General features: G+C 38.2%; 1 protein-coding gene across 1 annotated transcript in view; it reads left to right on the top strand.

Moving 5' to 3' along the window:
* The window catches only part of ANO10 (anoctamin 10), an 80,503-nt gene that overhangs the window by 25,683 nt on the left and 35,564 nt on the right, over positions 1 to 19,256 (top strand). Inside the window, exons 8-12 of the mRNA XM_039336293.1 lie at positions 172 to 246; positions 1,159 to 1,341; positions 4,402 to 4,593; positions 5,547 to 5,675; positions 16,426 to 16,542. Coding sequence (XP_039192227.1) covers positions 172 to 246; positions 1,159 to 1,341; positions 4,402 to 4,593; positions 5,547 to 5,675; positions 16,426 to 16,542 — 696 coding nt within the window. The remainder of the gene's footprint in view (positions 1 to 171; positions 247 to 1,158; positions 1,342 to 4,401; positions 4,594 to 5,546; positions 5,676 to 16,425; positions 16,543 to 19,256) is intronic.

Below are 19,256 nucleotides of genomic sequence, written 5' to 3'. Positions count from 1 at the left end.
TTAGTTCATACAAAGATTTTCTGCATTAAACTTCTTTTTCCAACTAATTAAAATTAATTATACACAGGGTTATATGTATGTATATGTTGGTATGTCATATGTATCATACATTACTCTTTCTGGATATACTGATAGAATGCCTTTTTAATTAATTTTCTATTCTTTTTGCAGTTCAACTTCTTAAATTGCTTTGCCTCTTTATTCTACATTGCATTTATCTTAGTTGACATGAAACTTCTGAGACAGGTAGGTTTTGTGGAAAAATGTTCTAAAAAAATCAGCTTAGATGATTTTCTTTATATATGTAAACTATTGCTCAATCTTGAATACTTTGGGTTAAGAAATTCCTAGAACTATTTTCCTGTCATTAAAAAAATCTTATGTTTACTATTGTACTGATTTATTTGTTTACTGAAAGAACTACTGAAGTGTGTTGTTATAAAGGCTGTTTTAGCATGTGTTCGCTTGTATCAAATTTGTAAGACTGCTCTTTATTTAGTAAACAATGTTCCATGAAAATAACACAGTTTTGCTAACACTTCTCTTTGTAAATTAAGATTTGCTAAAATAATTTCTGTCATAGAACATTAATCTGCATATAGAACATTTGCAGAATTCAATGCTTTCATAAAATATAAACTTTTAAAATATATGCATATCTCAGGCTTCAGACATGTCATGAATGGGGGAGAAGCAGTAAAAGTGTTGTAATGGAATTTAAAATAAGCTCTATTTACAATAGAATTTTACAGTAATAATAGTTGAACTTGAGGCATTTTTTTAATTATCTACAAATATATTTTTCTCCAGAGAATGATTAATTCAGTAAGGCTCCTGAAAGATAATTGACACCAGGTCTGCAAATGAATTATTTATATTATTATTGCTACACACATCTCTTATATCAACCTCAATAAAAAACCTGGATTAATTCAATATATTTTTAAATGTTTGCTGGAATTCATTTGATCCTTTCATTGGTTGTAAATATCATTGCTAAAGATCTGTTTATTTATTAAATCAATACATATGGCCACCCACCTGGCAAATGTGATTTTGGGTTGTTAACAACACTATAAAGCAATATAAAAAGCAATATCAATCACACAAAAGATGTTGAACACTGTTTAATTTTGATTTTTTTAAATTTTCTTAAAGAGCTTGGCAACTTTATTAATAACTTCACAAGTCCTTAATCAGTTCGTGGAAGCTGCACTGCCTTATTGGCTCCAAAAAAGAAGGAATAAAACAGTAGAGAAAAAGGTGAAAGCCCTGAAAATAGATACTGATATGTCTTTATTTGAACAAGTTAATCTGGAAAAGGGGATGGATACTTACTTGGTAAGCTATGATCTCTCCTTTCTTTTAATCATATTAGATTTAATTCAAGTTTATTCAGTCAGTGTTTGCCAAAATTACATAAACATGTAGCTTTATAAAACATTGCTTGGCCATGTTTGTATTAATTGTGCCTAAAGCTAGTCTGATTTATGAATTGTAGAGTCTAAAAACACTTGGATTTTGATATGCCAGGAGAATTCAGTTGGAATATAATAATGTACATTGATTTAATCCAAAATTCCATCTTGTTTACCTGCTTTTGTAAGTTTAGATCAGTGGTTTTTAACCTTTTTGAACGAATCGCCTCCTTGAGCCAATGAGGAAGTTGTCATCGCCCCCTCCCCCAACATAACCTTTCAATCACAACATAGGAAATAATTCAATTTATGCAAACACTTTTTTTGTTTTCTTTGAAATTGTCATCAGGACATATGATGCAAATAATTTATTTCCAGTCTTTTTCCCATATCTCAACTGTGTGAAAAATTTTGGTGCCACCCGTCACTTTATTCCCAAACTTCGTGATACATGTATTTCATTATTATATTATTTATTCAAGACACTTAAATGTAATGACCACTGAAAACAAAATTCAATTGCAAGAAAGTGGAATGCCAGAAAAGAAAAACAGTAACATTTAATGATTGAATTACAAGTGAAATTTAAGATGCAAAAAGAAATATTAAAAGGGCATAAGAACAAACCGCAATGAAGGAACTAAGAATTTCAAGATGAAAACTCTGAAACTAAATTAAGCTTCGAGGAAAGTATATATAGTCATGCACACTCTAAAAAGGATTAAAAAGACACAAAGAAAATATAATATCGAACTGGAGTGCACAATAAAAAAGTACAATACAAAGAGACACAAAACAGCATGCAATGTTTCAAAAGAAGCGCTCCCCCCTCCATCACTGCCCATTCTGGCCAATGGCATGCCACTGTATGGGTAGAGCAGGGGTAAGCAATCCAAAACACTCAAAGAGCCACTTGGACCCGTTTCCCACCGAAAACAAAACACTGGGAGCCGCAAAACCCTTTTGACATCTAAAATGAAGATAACACTGCATCTATCCTTTTTTATATATACATCTTCAGTGTTATCTTCATTTTAGATGTCATTTAGGGTCTCTCTCTCTCTCTCTCTCTCTCTCTCTCCCCCTCCTTCCCTCCCTCCTTCCCTCCCTGCAATGGGGCAAATCCACATGAGAGAGGGAGAGGGAGAGAGAGAGAGGGAGAGAAGCACAAGTGCCTCTCTCTGTCTCTCTCTGCAAATGGCGGAGGAGGCTTGGAGCTGCAGGGGAAGGCTCAAAAGTGTCCCCAAAACGTCTCGCTTCATCGCCCCCATATTGCCTCCTTTTTGTTCCTTTGCCCCTTTTTGTTCCATCGCCCCGGGGGGCGATATCTCTCACGTTAAGAACCACTGGTTTAGATGTCTAGTCTATACCTGGCAAGTAAATTTTAATACATGCCCTCATGAATCCAGACATGAATATTCCACTTGTAATATTTGTCTGGGTGGTTTTTTCTTAATTTTTTTTTCCTTTGGACACAAACAGAGAAAGAGTTACCCCAATGACTTTCATTAATGGGAAAACTTAATTTTTTGGGGTCAGGTCATTTTTGTCACCAGCTTTTTAAGAGTGTTTAATTTAGGGTTGTATTTAATAATAATGATAATAATGCAATATAAGAAAAAAAATCAAGGAAACTGTAGGCTCGGTAAAGGGAGAAGATGGCAAGGAAATTACAGACAATAGGGAGAAAGCAGAGCTGCTTAACTCAATGGCACTACATCCACATGGAGAGAAGTAAGCAGTGAGGTACCACAAGGTTCCGTCTTAGGCCCAATACTCTTCAATATCTTCATCAATGACGTAGATGAGAGAATAGAAGGGGAATTCATCAGATTTGCAGATGATACCAAACTAGCAGGAGTAGTCAACACCGCAGAAGACAAACACAGGATCCAAAAAGATCTTGACCAACTTGAACAATGGGCCCTATCCAACAAAATGAGTTTCAATGTGGAGAAAAGCAAAGTTTTACATTTAGGCAGGAAAAACCAAAGGCACAGATTGGGCGAGACCTGGCTGAAAAACAGTAATTGAGACGGACTTTGGAGTCCTAGTGGATGATCACTTGTCTATGAGCCAGCAGTGTACAGCAGCAACCAAAAAAGCTAACACAATCGTGAGTTGTATAAACAGAGGCATATAATCAAAATCATGAGAAGTTCTATTAGTGCTTTATAAAGCCCTAGTAAGACCAAACCTAGAATACTGCCGCCAGTTTTGGTCACCATACCACAAAAAAGATGTTGAGAGTTTGGAAAAAATTCAAAGAAGAGCAACTAAGATGATCAGGGGCCTGGAGACTAAAACATACAAAAAACGGATTTGGGTCTGGCTAGTCTAAGGAAAAGAATACGGGAGACATGATAGCAGTCTCTTGTTAGCAGAGTTCCAGTATCTAAGGGGCTGCCACAAGGCAGAGGTTGTTCACCAAAGCACCAGATAGAAAGACGAGAAACAACGATTGGAAACTGATCAAAAGAGAGAAGCAACCTGGAATTAAGAAGAAACTTCCCAACAGTGAGGACAATCAACCAGTGGAACAACTTACTCCCAGAAATCGTGGGTGTCCCATCACTGGAGGTTTTTAAGAAGAGGCTAGACATCCACCTGTCTGAAACATTGTAGGTTCTCCTGCTTGAGCAGGGGGCTGCACTAGAAGACCTCCAAGGTCCCTTCCAGCTCTATTCTATTATTATTATTGAATGTTGCTGTACTTTAGGGAAGAAAATTAATTGGATGACTCGTAGTGTTAGATGTATACATTCTCTCATGCAACAATGTCTTGATACTTCTGTTTCATGTGAAATGAATGCATAAATAGGATTAATTAGACTTCAAACAGCAGTAAGTTAGAATGGATAATCTCATTTTAATCTTATTCTCCACTTCCATTTTAGTAATTAGTTAGCCATGTACATAAATTTGCCAAGTGTTATTGCCTCTAATTTGAAAATTATTAATAAAATATTGTCTTTCTTTTCAGGGTACTTTTGATGATTATTTGGAGTTGTTCTTACAGTTTGGTTATGTGAGCCTTTTTTCATGCGTCTATCCTTTGGCTGCTATTTTTGCAGTGTTAAACAACATCACTGAGATGTATTCTGATGCCTTAAAAATGTGCAGTGTTTTTAAACGCCCATTTTCAGAGCCTACTGCAAATATAGGTGTATGGCAGGTAATCCATGTAAATAATTATGCTTCCTAGACTTTATTGATGTTATTAGCATTGAGAAGATTAGGTCAAATATAAGTCAAGGTTGACCATACTTTGTTTCCCCAAAAGCTAATTTTCTTTTTCCCTTTTTCTTTCTTTAGTTTCTAAGGTCCTGGGGAACTGTGGCAAATAACATAATGATTTCATTGCATGAGTGGGGCAATTTCTCATCTTTTTAAAAAAATTCTGGAGACCTACAAATAAAAGAAAGTAGATAAGCAAATCACTTTTTCATTGCTCTCAGTTGAACAAATATCTTGGATCTCAGTTGTCATAGTTAGGATATCTCTGTTTTTATTTTATTTTATTATTTATTCTCTATTTTATATTATAAAATAGAATGTCTCTCTTATTACATTTTGATCCCACCCACTCATCTGCAAAAAAGCTGGGAAGCTGATGCTTTAACGAAAACAACAACTGTAAATAAGATTGAGAAAAAGATGCAGATAAATCAGCATTACAGGGCTATGACATTTCATATTTCAGATGCTCTACTAATGACTCAGATCGTCATGGCATTATGGAAAAATAAGACTCTAAGAACCCTAAGGTGTTGGGAAGAATATATTTCACAGAATGTGGGCTACCGTTGAATAAACCTAGGAACCTGCCAGAGAAGATGAATCTAGAACATTCTTTCGGATCATTTAAATAGGAGAAATAGATTCCTTCTGGAAAAATGGTTCCTTAGCTAACTTAATTTAGGTTTCATAGATTATAACCATTACTTTGAATTGCATAGAGAAGCCACCTGGCAACCAAAGCTACACAGGCAATATAAGTATAGCATTGCCGTAATTATGCAGATTCTTACGTAGTTGTAGGTAATTATACCAATGAATATTAAACAAAAGAATATCAGAAAATAATGTCATTGTAGTTAATACATTTTATTTCTTTATTTCTTTTAGATGGCTTTTCAAACTATGACTGTAATCTCAGTTATTACCAACTGTATCCTAATTGGCATGTCATCTCAAGTAAATGCACTCTTCCCAGATTCAAAATCTGAACTTATCATAATTGTAGTTTTGGCAGAGGTAAGTCAAGGTTTAAATATTTCTTATATTTCAGAAAAAGTTACTATGGCTTACATATACTTTATGACTACCTTTACCTGGCCATAAATCCAAGTAGTGGATTTAACATTTTAATATTTTAGCAATCCCTTTGTACCATAATATGTCTCTGCTGTGAAATCTCAGTAGGTTATAGAAAGCACAAATTTTATCTTGATTGGAGGCCCATGAATTTGGTTTATGAAGGAAAGTTATAGAAGCAAGATAGGTGATAGAAGAATGCAAAAGTGGTATTGTTGAAAACATCATTTCTTGCTCTTTATTATATTCAGCTAGGAAAAGACAAGGAAGCAAGGCTGAGAGCAACTATTGGAAGAGTTAAGAGTTTATATCCACAAATCCGCTATAAGTAGTCGTCAACTTATGACCAGTCACCTAGCGATTGTTCAAAGTTATGAAAAAATAAGAAAACATTTCTTTATAAGACCATCAATTCTGTAGGCTAAGAATAAAAATAAATTATTTTATTTTGTTTTATTTATATCATTTATATAGCCATCCATTTCTCACAAGTCATTCTTGGCATCTTACAAGATTAAAACCCACCAAACATAACTCTCTGATTAAAGAAAAGCCACATGAGTATTTATGAAGATAGAAAATAACTAGATTTCTAGTTCAAGATGGCTGCATAACATAACTGCCATTGCTTTTCCAAACTTGAATCAAAATCATTAATTATATGCTTCTTGAGTAAAGCGTAATTAAAAGTATTTTGTAAATTCTTCTAAAACTTGTACTGAACTGAATTGTTGATCTGTTATGTTTAGATAACATATTTATAAATTGTTCTTACAAAATGTTTGTTATAAAGTGATTAATCTTAACTTCATAATTATTGTTACAATATATTTGCATAGAATAATTTCATGAATGCACTCACTAGCATTGTCCTTGGCTCATTCATCTTACTAAATTGATTGAGTTCCACCATGGCAGGTGAATATATTGCACCGTACAAGTTGTTACTTAATTGAATTCTTGTTTTCCATGAACTCGTAATACTATGAATGTCAAATGAAACATTAATAGAATTAAGAAAAATAGTCTCAAGTAAAAGAACTTAATAAAAAATTGAGTAATACAGTTCTGTCCATATTTACTCAGAAGTAATCAATGCAATGTTCAGTGAAACTTAACTATTTAGTAAAATCAAACTTTAAGTACACTAAGTAGTCATTAATAAACTAATTTAAACTACATTTATCATAAATCTGAATTATATCCCATAGCCTAGAGTAGTGGTTCTCAACTTTTTCTTTACCTTAAATACCTTTTGTGACCACTGCCACGGACTCCCAAGACTTAACTCAAGATTTAAATCATAACATTTTTTACATACCCCCTGTGACAACATTGTGGCCCCCCAGAGGTCTGCGGATCATGGGTTGAGAACCACTGGCCTAGAGGCTTCTATAAGTGCCTTTGGAAATGTGATTTTTTTCAAAAAAATGTATTGGAGTATAATTCATAATATATTCATTATAAAGAAAAGAAAGAATCAAATCAATTCAGCTGTTACTTTTAAAAATGACTGTAACTGTAGCGCCTTTACTTTTCAGCTTCTATACTTGTAATATCCATTTTCCATTTCTCTAGACCATTCCCATTCTTATTTCACTTCACAGCTGTTTTCGTTTTCATAATAATTAAAATTTCGATTGGCATTTGCTGAGTGTGCTGTCATCACATTACCTATTTCATGTCACTTTATTTTCCATCTTGCTTCTCCTATCTTCAGTTTCCATATCCCAGTCTTTTCTAGCCTATGTATACTATATTATACTAAACAGCTGGTTGTTAATTACTGTTAACAGCTATCAGGGCCCACTTCAAAACCATATCCTAAGAAAGCAGAACTCGTGGAAACAGTTTTGTACAAAAGGAACTTTTATTAGGAGAAGCTGATAGCAGGCATACTAGATAGGATCTGAGGGTTTCCCGCTCAGATCAATAGGTTAAAAGTGTCCCAAGCAAACCCCACCCCAAAGTTCATCCAGTCAGTTCACATGGGCCAATCCCCAGGTGTTAAGTCCATTGTGGGAAAGAGCAGATAATGCCAGTCTGTCTCAGGGTTGCAGTGATGTTTTGTCGGCTCTTCACACCTTCCCTTCCAAACGCGGAGATAAATCAGTTGACGGAGGCACATTCCTTTCTTCTCCCCCCTTTCTAGCTGACATCAAGGGAAGAGATAGTTCACAGAAGAAGTATGCAAAAACAGCAAAGTGTTATAGTATAGCGATAGAGGAAATCAGAACAATAACCCGCAGTGCTTTTCTCCCCTCCCATTCAGGGCATGGCAGAACCAGAAGTATAGAAAGATTAGAGCTGTAGTGGTGAACCTATGGCACGCATGCCACAGATAGCACACAGAATCATCTCTGTGGGCATGCACACCGTCGCCCCAGTCCTAGGCTTCCGCCACCGTTGCAAAAAAAAATTTCAATTAATCAATTTCAACTTCTTGCGGGAAAAAAAAGATCTCACAAAGTTGGAATTGCTTGATTGAACATTATTTTCAGTCCCACACAGCGGTGGAGGAAGTGATGCGTTGGAGCTAGAAAAAAGGTGCCGTGTGGGGGGGGGAGCGGTGGGAGCAGGGTGCTCCATGTGAGGGGTGGGGCGGGGCCTGTTGCTTCCCTCCCCCTGCCAGACACCTGCCGAAGCTGCGCAGGGTAAGGTTGCCGCCTCCACCCAGATGCCCTCACCTCCCCCGAGCATTGTTTTACTAACCTGCCTTTCAGCTGCATTCCATTTCTTCATTCACTTCTCAGCCTTCGCCACATTTTGTGGGACAAAAAAAAAGTTCCATGAGACTTTCTAACTTCTTGCAAGATCTTGTGAGAACTTAGAAAGTCTGATGGAATGGGATTTTTTTACCAATAGTCCCACAAACATGCAGCGAAGGCTGAGAAGCAAATGGAGATACAGAATGCAGCTGAAAGGCAGGTTAGTAAAAAAACACTTGGGAGAGGCAAGGGCATCTGGGTAGGGGCGGGGGTGGTAACCTTACCCTGCATAGTGGCAGGAGGGTAGGGCATGTGCCCTTCCCATGCCAAGCCAGCCCTTCCTCGAGCCTGTGGCGCTTCACCTGCTGCTTTGGTGGCTCTGTAGGCAGAACAGCGAAGTTCTCTTCTTTGTCAGAGAACTTCACAACTCTGCCTATAGAGCCACCAAAGCTGTACTAAAGGGGGCGGTGAGGGGGGAACCTGCCCCACTTGTTCTGCGGCCTCATGGCAGTTGCATTGCTCAGGAGGCAGCAAACGGCCGATTTCAGTGTGGCATATTTGATTGCCACCTCAAGTATTGCGCCCAATGCCCCTGCAATGCAGCCATGGAACAAGTGGGGCAGGTGCCCCTCTCACCTGCCCATTTAGCTGTAGCTTTGGTGGCTCTGTAGGCAGCGCTGTGAAGTTCTTTGACAGAGAACTTTGCAGCTCTGCCTACAGAGCCACCAAAGCAGCAGGTGCTGGGCCGGGGAGGGCCCAAGTTTGCCCCCCCGGGGCTGTCCCAGAAATGGCAAGGGACTGGCCCCCACTGCCCCAGCCCTGGCCCACCCCAACCCGGTTGGGCACGCACAGGAAACGGCAAGCGCTCTGGGGCTGGACTGATGGTTTGCAGCAGCAGCTGCAGCTCATTTGCCTCACCCCATCCCATCCCATCCCACCCCTAACAGCCTCGCCCATCACACCCGGCCATTCCCAAGTTTGCCAGGCCTCTCCTCGTCCAGTTCTGCTGCACCACACCTTTCCTCACTTGGGCCTTGGCATTCTGTAAGCCTAGTGCCCCAGGGCACACCTGGCCTGTGGGATGAAAGGCACGGAGATGGGACCGCACAGTGGCATAAGCTGAGCATCTGCCAGCTCCCATTTGCCCTCTCCCCCACATTGTAGGGCCAAAAAGGGGAATGCAGCAGTCATGGAGAGCTGCAGCCTGGAACTGCTGGCGGCTGGCAATGTGTGGTGGCCGGAGAGAAAGGGTGAGGAGGAGAAAGCAGGAAAGGGGTGTGTGTTTGTGTGTGTGTGTGATGTGTGTGTGTGTGTGTGTGTGTGTGTGAGAGAGAGAGAGAGAGAGAGAGAGAGAGAGAGAGAGAGAGCCAGGAGGAGACGAGAAGGAAGTCAAGGTGTTATAAAAAAGGGGAGTCTCCCCCTTTCTCCCCCCTTCTCTTTTTTTTACCTCCTCCCATTTCGTTCAGGTGCAGCTGGAGGAAAAGGGCAAGAAGGGGGAGAAAGGGAGTTTTTTGTGGGGGAGGGAGAGAGAAAGAGAGATTGAGCTAGCAGGGAAGCGAAAGTGTGGGGAAAGGAAAGCATTGCAGAGTAAGTAAACTTAAAGAAGTGGATCTGCCAGCAGTTCCATGCTGCGTTTCTTTATCCGATATGAATGCTGCACTCTCCTCTCCAGCCCTACCATGTGGCAGAGAGGGCGACACCAGGCTTGTGCCTCCGTGCTCTCCCATCTCCCTGCCTTTCATTCCACAGACTAGGCGGCGGGCGGGCCGGGCCCCTTCTTTCGATCCCCCTCCAGGGCAGCCCCGAGGATCTAAAACTGACCATATTCTGGATGGCCAACACGAAGTTTAGATGAGTACCGCCCCCACCACCAGCACCTCCATGGCGCACAGCCTGGCATCACAGACTGTGAGTGCTTCTCTTTCCCCACCCCTGCATGGAAAAGCCATGGCCACTGGCAGCAAAGAGAAGCAAGATGACAAAACTAGATGCAGGCAGTTTGCAGAAGGCCAGCGAGAAGGTGAGGCCATTTGGGGGGTCAGGTTAGTCACGTTGCGATTCTCAGAAAAGTGAGAGGCCCGAAAGAAATATATGGAATTATATGCAAAGGACTTCTGGGGAGATGGCTTGGAGCCAGGTGCTGCATCTGGGAGGTGATGTGCAGGCAGGCGAGAGAGCAAACTCACAGATTGGCTGTGGTCTATTCTTGTCACCTCCCCTCCCTAAAGTCATAGAACTCTTTGGATTGAATGGGAAATTAAGAGTCAACTCCCCCCCCCAATTATTTTGTCAGAGGTGTGGAAAATGTTTCTTGCTTCTACTTCCTCTCATCTGCTCTTTTATAATTTAATCCAGCCTTACCCAAACTAATATCTTTTGGGTGTCATGGACCACAGTTCCCATAATCCTGTGGCTATGCTGGCTAGAAATGCAATGCCTTATTTTCTCCGCAGTATGTGCCTAGGAGACAGTAGGTCTGTGGGATTTAGATGTATTTAAATATTTGTTTCTTCTGCCTAATTTATTAAATCAACATCTAATTTGAAATTAAATGTTTCTGAGAAATCCAGGATGGTTTACAAAAAAACTCTCAAAGACAGCTATTGTAAAGCATCACCAGCACTGCTTCAAACAATATTAAAAATGTGTATTTTAAGAAAGAAAAATATTAATATAATTTACTTAGTGCTGTTTGACCATAAAATGTGGTGTTGTTCTACCTATGCCTGGCTGAACAGTGTTTGAAGTTGCCTCTAAACAGGGAAGGGATGCACTGTTCATATTTTCCTTGGAAGAAAGTTCTATAATTGGGGTGCTGTCTCTGAGAAGGCTCTGTTCATGGCCACTGTTCTATAAACCAAACCAGGGGGAGCATCTGGTCTAAATGGGTGGTAAACATAGATGATTAGGGGGCTGGAGGCTAAAACATATGACAAATGTTTTTGGGAATTGGGTGTGTCTAGCTTAGTGAAAAGAACTAGGGGTGGTGACATGATAGCAATGTTCTAATATTTGAAGGCTGCCACAGGGAAGATGTGGTCAACTTATTTTCCAAAGCATCAGAAGGCAATAATAGATGGAAACTAATCAAGAAGAAAACCAGCCTAGAACTAAGAACTTGTGAAAACAACTAACCAGTGAAAAGGCTTCCCTTCAGAAGTTGTGGCTGCTCCATCACTGGAGGCTTTTAAGTAGAGATTGGATATTCCATTGTCTGGAATGATATACGTCACCTGCTTGAGCAGGGGCTTGGACTAAAGACCTCAAAGGTCTCTTCCAACACTCTTTGAGAGAAGCGCTGCCAACCTCTCCCCCTCTCCTCGTCCCTTTCTGGGCACAGAGAGAGGGAGGGAAGGAAGGAAGGAAAGAGGGGAGGGAAACAGGAAGAAAGAAAGGGAAGGAAAAAAGGAAGAAGATGGGAATGAAAAAGAGGGAGGAAGGAGGGAGGGAGATTGGAATAAGAGGGAGGGAGGGTCTGAGGGAAGTCCTGCCTTAGCACTTGGCCACCAGCAGCCCTGTTGCCCTTTTGCCATCCCCTGGTGGTTTCCCATCCTATTGCTAAGGATGCTTTGATTACAAAGCCAGGTCTCCTTGCATGGAGAAGGAGTGGCCTCCCTCTGACCCACACACTTTGCCCTCCTGCACCCACCATGAGCAACCTGGCCAAGGAGAGCAAGCACAGAAGCAGTAGCCTTGAGGAGGTAAACACAGCTGGGCGCTCCCTCGGGGAAGTGCGGCTAGGGTAGGCAGGGCTGGGGGGTCCTGGTGCCGTGGGAGCTCAAGGACCGGGCTGGGCGTTTGACCTCCACTGCCCAGGTCTCCCGCCACCATCCATACCACCAACCAGGGGCCCCTGCATGGCCTGAGTTCAGTGAGGCTCCTTCAGTGGACCATGCTTCAGTGCTCGCCCCGGTCCCACCCCTCCCACTGGAGACCCTCAGCTCCATCCCAGTCCTGCCCAGGCCCGCACAAGTGCCCCTAACACGAGTGACGTCGAGCTGGCCACGCCCACCCAATAGGCCATGCCCATGCCGGCCACGTCCACCCAGTAGGCCATGCCTACCCAGTTGGCCACGCCTACCCCGTGGGCCATGCCCATCCGGCACCTGACGATAAATAAGTGGGGTTTGGGTTGCAATTTAGGCATTTGATCTCTAAAAGGTTCGCCATCACTGGATTAGAATATGAGTGAAAGATAGAAAAGAGCCCCCTTAGAATATGGGTTCTGGCAACAGCAGTTAATAACTGCTTCTTCCTGTTACCATTAGTTTCAGCCTTCTCTGTTCTTTACCTGTATCTCTGTATCATTCCACTAGTTCATTTTGAGATAGAACTATAGGTGAAAAATAAACATGAGAAGTTTTCTCTGAAAAAGAAAGCCATATTTAATGTTAACTATAATATCTATTCTATTATACTTTAGTCTTGCCTATCTTTTATTATACTGGAGACCTTGTAATAACTATGTGCTGAAGGACCTTGCTCCTGCACTGATGCACCATCAGTATTCCTATAGAATTATTTTAATTAATGAAACTGATTTTGTAGCTGATAAGTTTCCTACTTCAAATAGTTTTATGTTTTCCTCTTTTTATACTTTCTTGTTTTGTCAAAAGGTTTTGTTTTGTTTTTCTGTCCTTTTTCTAACTATCTTACAACTTTCAGGCAAAAAAATCTGTGAAATGTTTTCTCTATACATTCTTACAATATTTTTAGAAGTTGAATGCATTATATTAAAATTTTATGCATCCCCCTTTCTTTTTTTATTCAGGAAATTATTTAGAAAAGCATTTTTTTTTCCTGGAACTTGTCTTCATGGGCCTTCCTGGAATTAGCATGTTTGATACCAGTTACAAATGTAGGATTTCCTTTCTCATTCCATTAGTGAATAGAGAAAGACAATTTGCAGTATGTTTAATTCATCCAGTCATACTAATTAACATTGAAGATGAAATTGGCAAAGCATTTCTTTTGTTGGCAGACCTAGCACAGGATAAAATGTAGAAAATTTGATAAGGTTAAAAAAGGATTTTTTTGTTGTTTGAAGAGCAACAGTGTACTATTTGCCTCAAAGTGCAGTGTTTTCCCTTAAAATACTTGCTGATATGAAAGTGTAGACTGGTAAACATAAGTATTTTGGCTGTTTCTAGCATTAAAGGGTTTAGCAAGTCTGCAATAAAATTGTTGTAAGAATACACTAAATTAGATATCCAAGGTAATAGAGAAGCATGGAATAAGAGATGTCTGGTATCAAACGTTAATAGATGAGCATTTGGGTATTTGTTATATTTCTTCCTAAAACAAAAATGGTTGGGTTCAAATAATAGTTGACAATGTGGCATTCAATATAAAGCATTGGCTCAATGATTGGTTATGTGTGGTGTCCTTTGAGGCAGATGATATTTCACATATTAATTTTCCCCTGGAATACTGTTGGGTTTTTTTCAAACATTTAAATCTGAAAATTATCAGCAGGTCAGTAAAAATGGATATTGCATCTATTTATGACTTCAGCAGTAATAATAATAATAATAACAACAGCAACAACAACAACAATAACAACAACAACAACAACAAATATATAGGAACACATTCTCCATCAGTTACAAAATGCACACATTTTCCAACAATTGTTACATGATCTAAATAAGCTACTTATACTACAAGTACTATTTGTAGTATAATTAGAAATTCAGATTGCATACACAGTTTACATGCTTAAAGTCCCAGTTCACACTAAATATTCATATGCTGACTTGATTTTAAACAATTTACTGGAAAATACAAGTAGTCATACACAAAGGCAAGCTGATTACTGAACAATTACATACATGCCTTGTTTGAGAACCAGGCTGTTAAAGAACTCAATCCAGAATAAAAAACTGAGAATGGGTCCAGAGATACAGATAATCCTTGAGTTATGACCATAGTGAAGTCTATTCATTACAGTTGGACTTCAGGATGGCTGTAAGTAAACATGTGGTCCCCCAGGCAGGGGAGACTCTAGGATCCTAGTGCAGGCACAAGCCCACCTGCCTCACGCCTCCCAAGGCCTTTCCCCTACCCCTTGATATATCCCATGTTCTTCTTCTTGTCCCTCAAGATCAGCTTGGACCTCCTCTCCACCCTTGTCACAATCATACATTTATCTTTCAAAGCACCCAGGAAGTAGGAGAGAAAAGGAGGCTGTTACAGTTGCTAGGCCAAATGGCACAATCCCACAAGTGGCTGTATTTTTCTGAGTGCAGCTGCGAACCCAGCGACCCATGCAGCATAACAACTAAGGAGTTTGTAACTGTGCAGCATGATCACGGAAGCACTGGTTGAAAAATGACAGTCACTTGTGGAATCCCAGCCACAGAGAGGTTGCTTTGCTTCTCTGAGGTTGGGATCCCACAGGTAGCTGTCATTTTCCAAGCAACAGAGAGCTTTGCTTTTAAAAGCTTTCCAAGTTTATGGAGAACTTCATTTTTCTTTATGAAAGAAACCAAATCTCTCAACTTTCCAAGCAACAGAAAGCTTTGGTTTTCTTCTCTGCTTTCCAGAAATGGAGAGCTTTACTTTTAAAAATAGCATTGTTGAGATGAAGGCATTGTTGAGATGAAGGATCAAATCTTGTCTTTTCCTGATACCATCTCCTAATTTAATCATATAAGTATATTTCAGATACAATGTATATTTCAGAGACTGAATACATATTTACTCAGTTGACATGCAATACTAATCCTGTTAGTTTGTTTCTATAGACTTTTAAAATGTTTAAATTAAATCCTAATAGATTTACTTGTGAATTTGTTACTTCTGAATTCCATGACAGCTCTAGTGATGTTCCTGTTTTAAACATTTTGAGAAATACATACTTATTGTAGGGAAGTATGTATTTTTGTATTTTCCTTTATTGTAATCCGAATTAGAATAGGATTTCATCCAGTTATCAGGAAACATTAGAGTTAAAAACAACTAATGGTAGTGGAGAAACTACTGAGAATTACAAAGTGTTCTATATTCTTACATTCATTCTTTTAAATGCTATAGCTGGGATTAGGATGGACCTGAATTTTCTCCTGGTTTGGGGGCTGAGAGTATGAAAGAACCTCATTCACATCTGTTGGCTATAAAGTTTTCTTAGCCACTATGAATATTAATGTTTGCAATTGTTTTTATTTAATATTGTTTGCCATCTAGTGTTATTTGTTGAGAATTTATTTATACTATAATTATTCATAATACTTCCATAGTATCATTACACCATTTATCTTGTATTTATCTTACTTTATATTCTGGCAATGGTAAAGGGAAATGAAAGCTCAAAATCCTTGACATATATGAATTGTATTTCATGCAGCTTGAACCCACAAGCCAGCTCTACAATGCCAGATTTTTATAATTTGATTTTGAATACATATACTTTAAAAGTTGTCTGCTTTTAAAACTACAATTGTAAAATAATTATTTGGAATTTTCTGCCCTTATATGAAAACTTTGCTATCATCGCAGTCTAATTGAGCAAATTTATTATTTATTAAAAATAATTACATTATTTCAGAGCCAGTTTGATGTACTGGTTAAGGATAAAACCTGGGAGTGTGTGAGTTCTAATTCTACCTTAATCCCAAAGACAGCTGGGTAACTTTGGGCTGGTCACTTTCTCAGCCCTGGGAAGGAGGAAAAGGCAAACTATTTCTGTTAAAAGCCTTGCCAAGAAAATTGCAAGGACTTATCCAGGCAGTCTCCAATTGAACAGATCAATTGAATAGAAGAAAATAATGTATATAGACTTCTATATGAATATCCAGAGGAATCTGCCATAGATAATTTTTTCTTTTTTCTACAAGTAGTTCAGAAACATGGTTCTTCAAATTATGATGGTTCAGTTATGCTTATTATTAGCTGTTGAACTAAAGAGTGAATATGTCAGCACAACATCAAGATACTAAGATCTCACCCTGAATGCTATTTTATTTATCTACTTTTTTTTTCAGCATTTAGCCCTAGCAGTGAAGTTTCTTATGTCTTATGTGATTGCTGACAAACCCCAAGATATTCAGATAAAATTGGAAAGGCTAGAATTTGAATCTTTGGAAGCACTGAAACAACAGGTAAGGACTCTGATACAGGCAAGATAAATGCGGAAAACTATGTTGCTTTTCTTAACTAATTAATTAATTATGTGACAATTATTTGTTTAAAAAATGTATGATGGTCGCAGCTGTTCAATTTTTAATTTTTAAATAATAATAATCTATAATAAGTATCTGCATACATGTCTGTAAGTCTACATGCATATGTCTCCATTATAACCCTTACATGACATTAATAGGCAATATTAAGAGTGTTAAGGTTAAAGAATCTTCTCATGAAAGTGTCTCAATGCCAGTGGGAGGAGCAAGACCCAAGAGTTCTGCAACACATTCCTCAATGGCAGAGCTTCAGGCAGTCTTCTCCAGGCTTTTGGTTAAGGGAGATGGCAAAGTTCCTGACCTGGAATGTTAACGGCCTTAATTCCCCCCAGAAAAGAAAGAAAATCTTTTACTATTTAAAGCAACATAATAATGACATTATTTGTTTGCAGGAAACTCATATTCAACTTAAAGATCAAAAATATTTAGTCAATGCTCGTTTGGGATCTCACTTTGTATCTCCTGCCCCTGGGAAAAAAGGGGGTGTGGTTATTTATGTTAAGCAAAATCTACCAGTTTGTCTGGTAGAATCAGATCTTCAAGGAAGATATGTTATGATTGAACTGGGTTTATATGGTAAGAAAATACTTATAGTGGGACTGTATGCACCAAACCAACAACAGGATATTAATGGGAGATTGGAATGGTGTTTTAGATACACAAAGGGACAAAAAAGGTTCTTCCATTTTTTTTAAACAGACTAAATTACCCAAAGCTTTTTTTGATCTGAAAGAGGACTGGGAGCTGAGGGATTACTGGCGTGAACGTAACCAAGAGGAGAGAGACTTTACCTTTTTTTCAGATAGACATCAATCTTTTTCAAGAATTGACTTTTTCCTGATTACAACTGATTTATATAACAGGGTAAAGAATGTAAAAAGCTTTCTTAGGTCATTGACGGATCATAGTCCAGTCTGGATGGAACTAGTTCATGAAAAAGAGGAGAGGAGATCCTGGAGGGTGAATGAGAACTTATTTAGACAAGAAAGGAATGTTCAAAAATTAAAGGAGTGTTTAAAGGATTATTTTGCTTTAAATATGCATAAGGGAACATCAACATCAATGGTATGGGATGCAGGTAAAGCTTTTATGTGTTTATTTATGGGATTCTGATAAAAATGAATAATGTCCATAGACAAAAGCAGATCCAGAAACGTAAGGAATTGGAAGATGAGATTAAATTAAAAGAAAAATCTCTGATTCTAAATCCTACAGATGAAAAGATTAAAGAATCTATAAAGTTGTTAAAAACACAATTTAATATGCTGATGGCTGATCAAACTGCAACTAACTTACTGTTTATGAAACAAAATACATTTTGTAATGCTAATAAACCAGGGAGATGGTTGGCCTATCAATTAAGAAAGAAACAAGACAGAGAACTATAGATAAAATAAATTATAATGGCAAATTAGTGTATCAGAAGGAGTTGATTAAAAAATCTTTTTTAGATTATTATCAAAAATTATATAAGAGTACTAATGTACAAATTTTAGATATAAATAATTATCTAAGTGAGGCTAATTTTCCTAAATTAACAGAAGATCAGAAACAAGAAATTAATGATTTAATTACTAATGAGGAAATTGTGACAGTTATTAAACAATTAAAACTAGGTAAAGTGCCGGGTACGGATGGTTTGACATCCATTTATTACAAAACCTTAGTAGAAGAGATGACCCAACCTTTATGTGAGCTTTTTAATAACATATTACAGGGTTCAGAGATTCCTCCGTCATGGCGCAGTGCTTTTATATCCTTGATTCCAAAAGAGGATCAAGATCTTACGTTACCAAAGAATTATAGGCCTATATCCCTCTTAAATGTAGATTATAAGATTTTTACAAAAATTTTAGCGAATAGGCTTATGAGGGTTTTGCATCAGCTTATACATAAGGATCAATCGGGTTTTATAACTGGTAGGTATATGAAAAATAATGTTAGACAAGTTATTAATTTATTAGAATATTTAGATAAAAATAACCAAATTTCTGCTGGGCTGATATTTTTAGATGCTGAAAAAGCTTTTGACCAATTGAATTGGCAGTTTATGTTAAGAGTAATTGAGGAGATGAACTTTGGAGAAAAAATATTACAAGCTTTTGGTTCTATATATCAAAAACAAACAGCACAAATTATTGTTAATGGGGGCTTGTCAGAGGTTTTTGCAATAGAAAAAGGTACAAGACAGGGATGTCCATTGTCACCGTTATTGTTTGTTTTAACATTGGAAATTTTGCTGATTAAAATTCGAGAGTCGCAGGAAATAAAAGGAATAGAAGTAAACAAAAAAGAATATAAGTTAAGAGCTTTTGCAGATGACTTGGTGGTTACTTTGTCTCAACCTACCTATTCTGTAGTAAAGTTATTACAATTGATTTATCAATATGGACGGGTTTCGGGTTTTAAAATTAATAACAATAAGACTAAAATATTACCTAAAAATATGACTAATCTGGATAAGCAGATTTGGGTTAATTTGACTGACTTTGAGGTTGTTGATAAGATAAAATATTTGGGGGTTACTCTGTCTGTTTCTAATGCAAAATTGTATAAATATAATTATGAAAGGCTGTGGGTCAGGGTACAGAAAGACTTGAAGAATTGGGAGGAGTTACAGTTATCTCTTATGG

The sequence above is a fragment of the Crotalus tigris genome, unplaced genomic scaffold (assembly GCF_016545835.1).
Source record: "Crotalus tigris isolate CLP2741 ecotype Arizona unplaced genomic scaffold, ASM1654583v1 scf7180000017666.27876245, whole genome shotgun sequence".
Lineage (NCBI taxonomy): Eukaryota > Metazoa > Chordata > Lepidosauria > Squamata > Viperidae > Crotalus > Crotalus tigris.
Note: the sequence above shows the minus strand (reverse complement) of the source record. Positions and strands in the feature narration are given on the sequence as shown.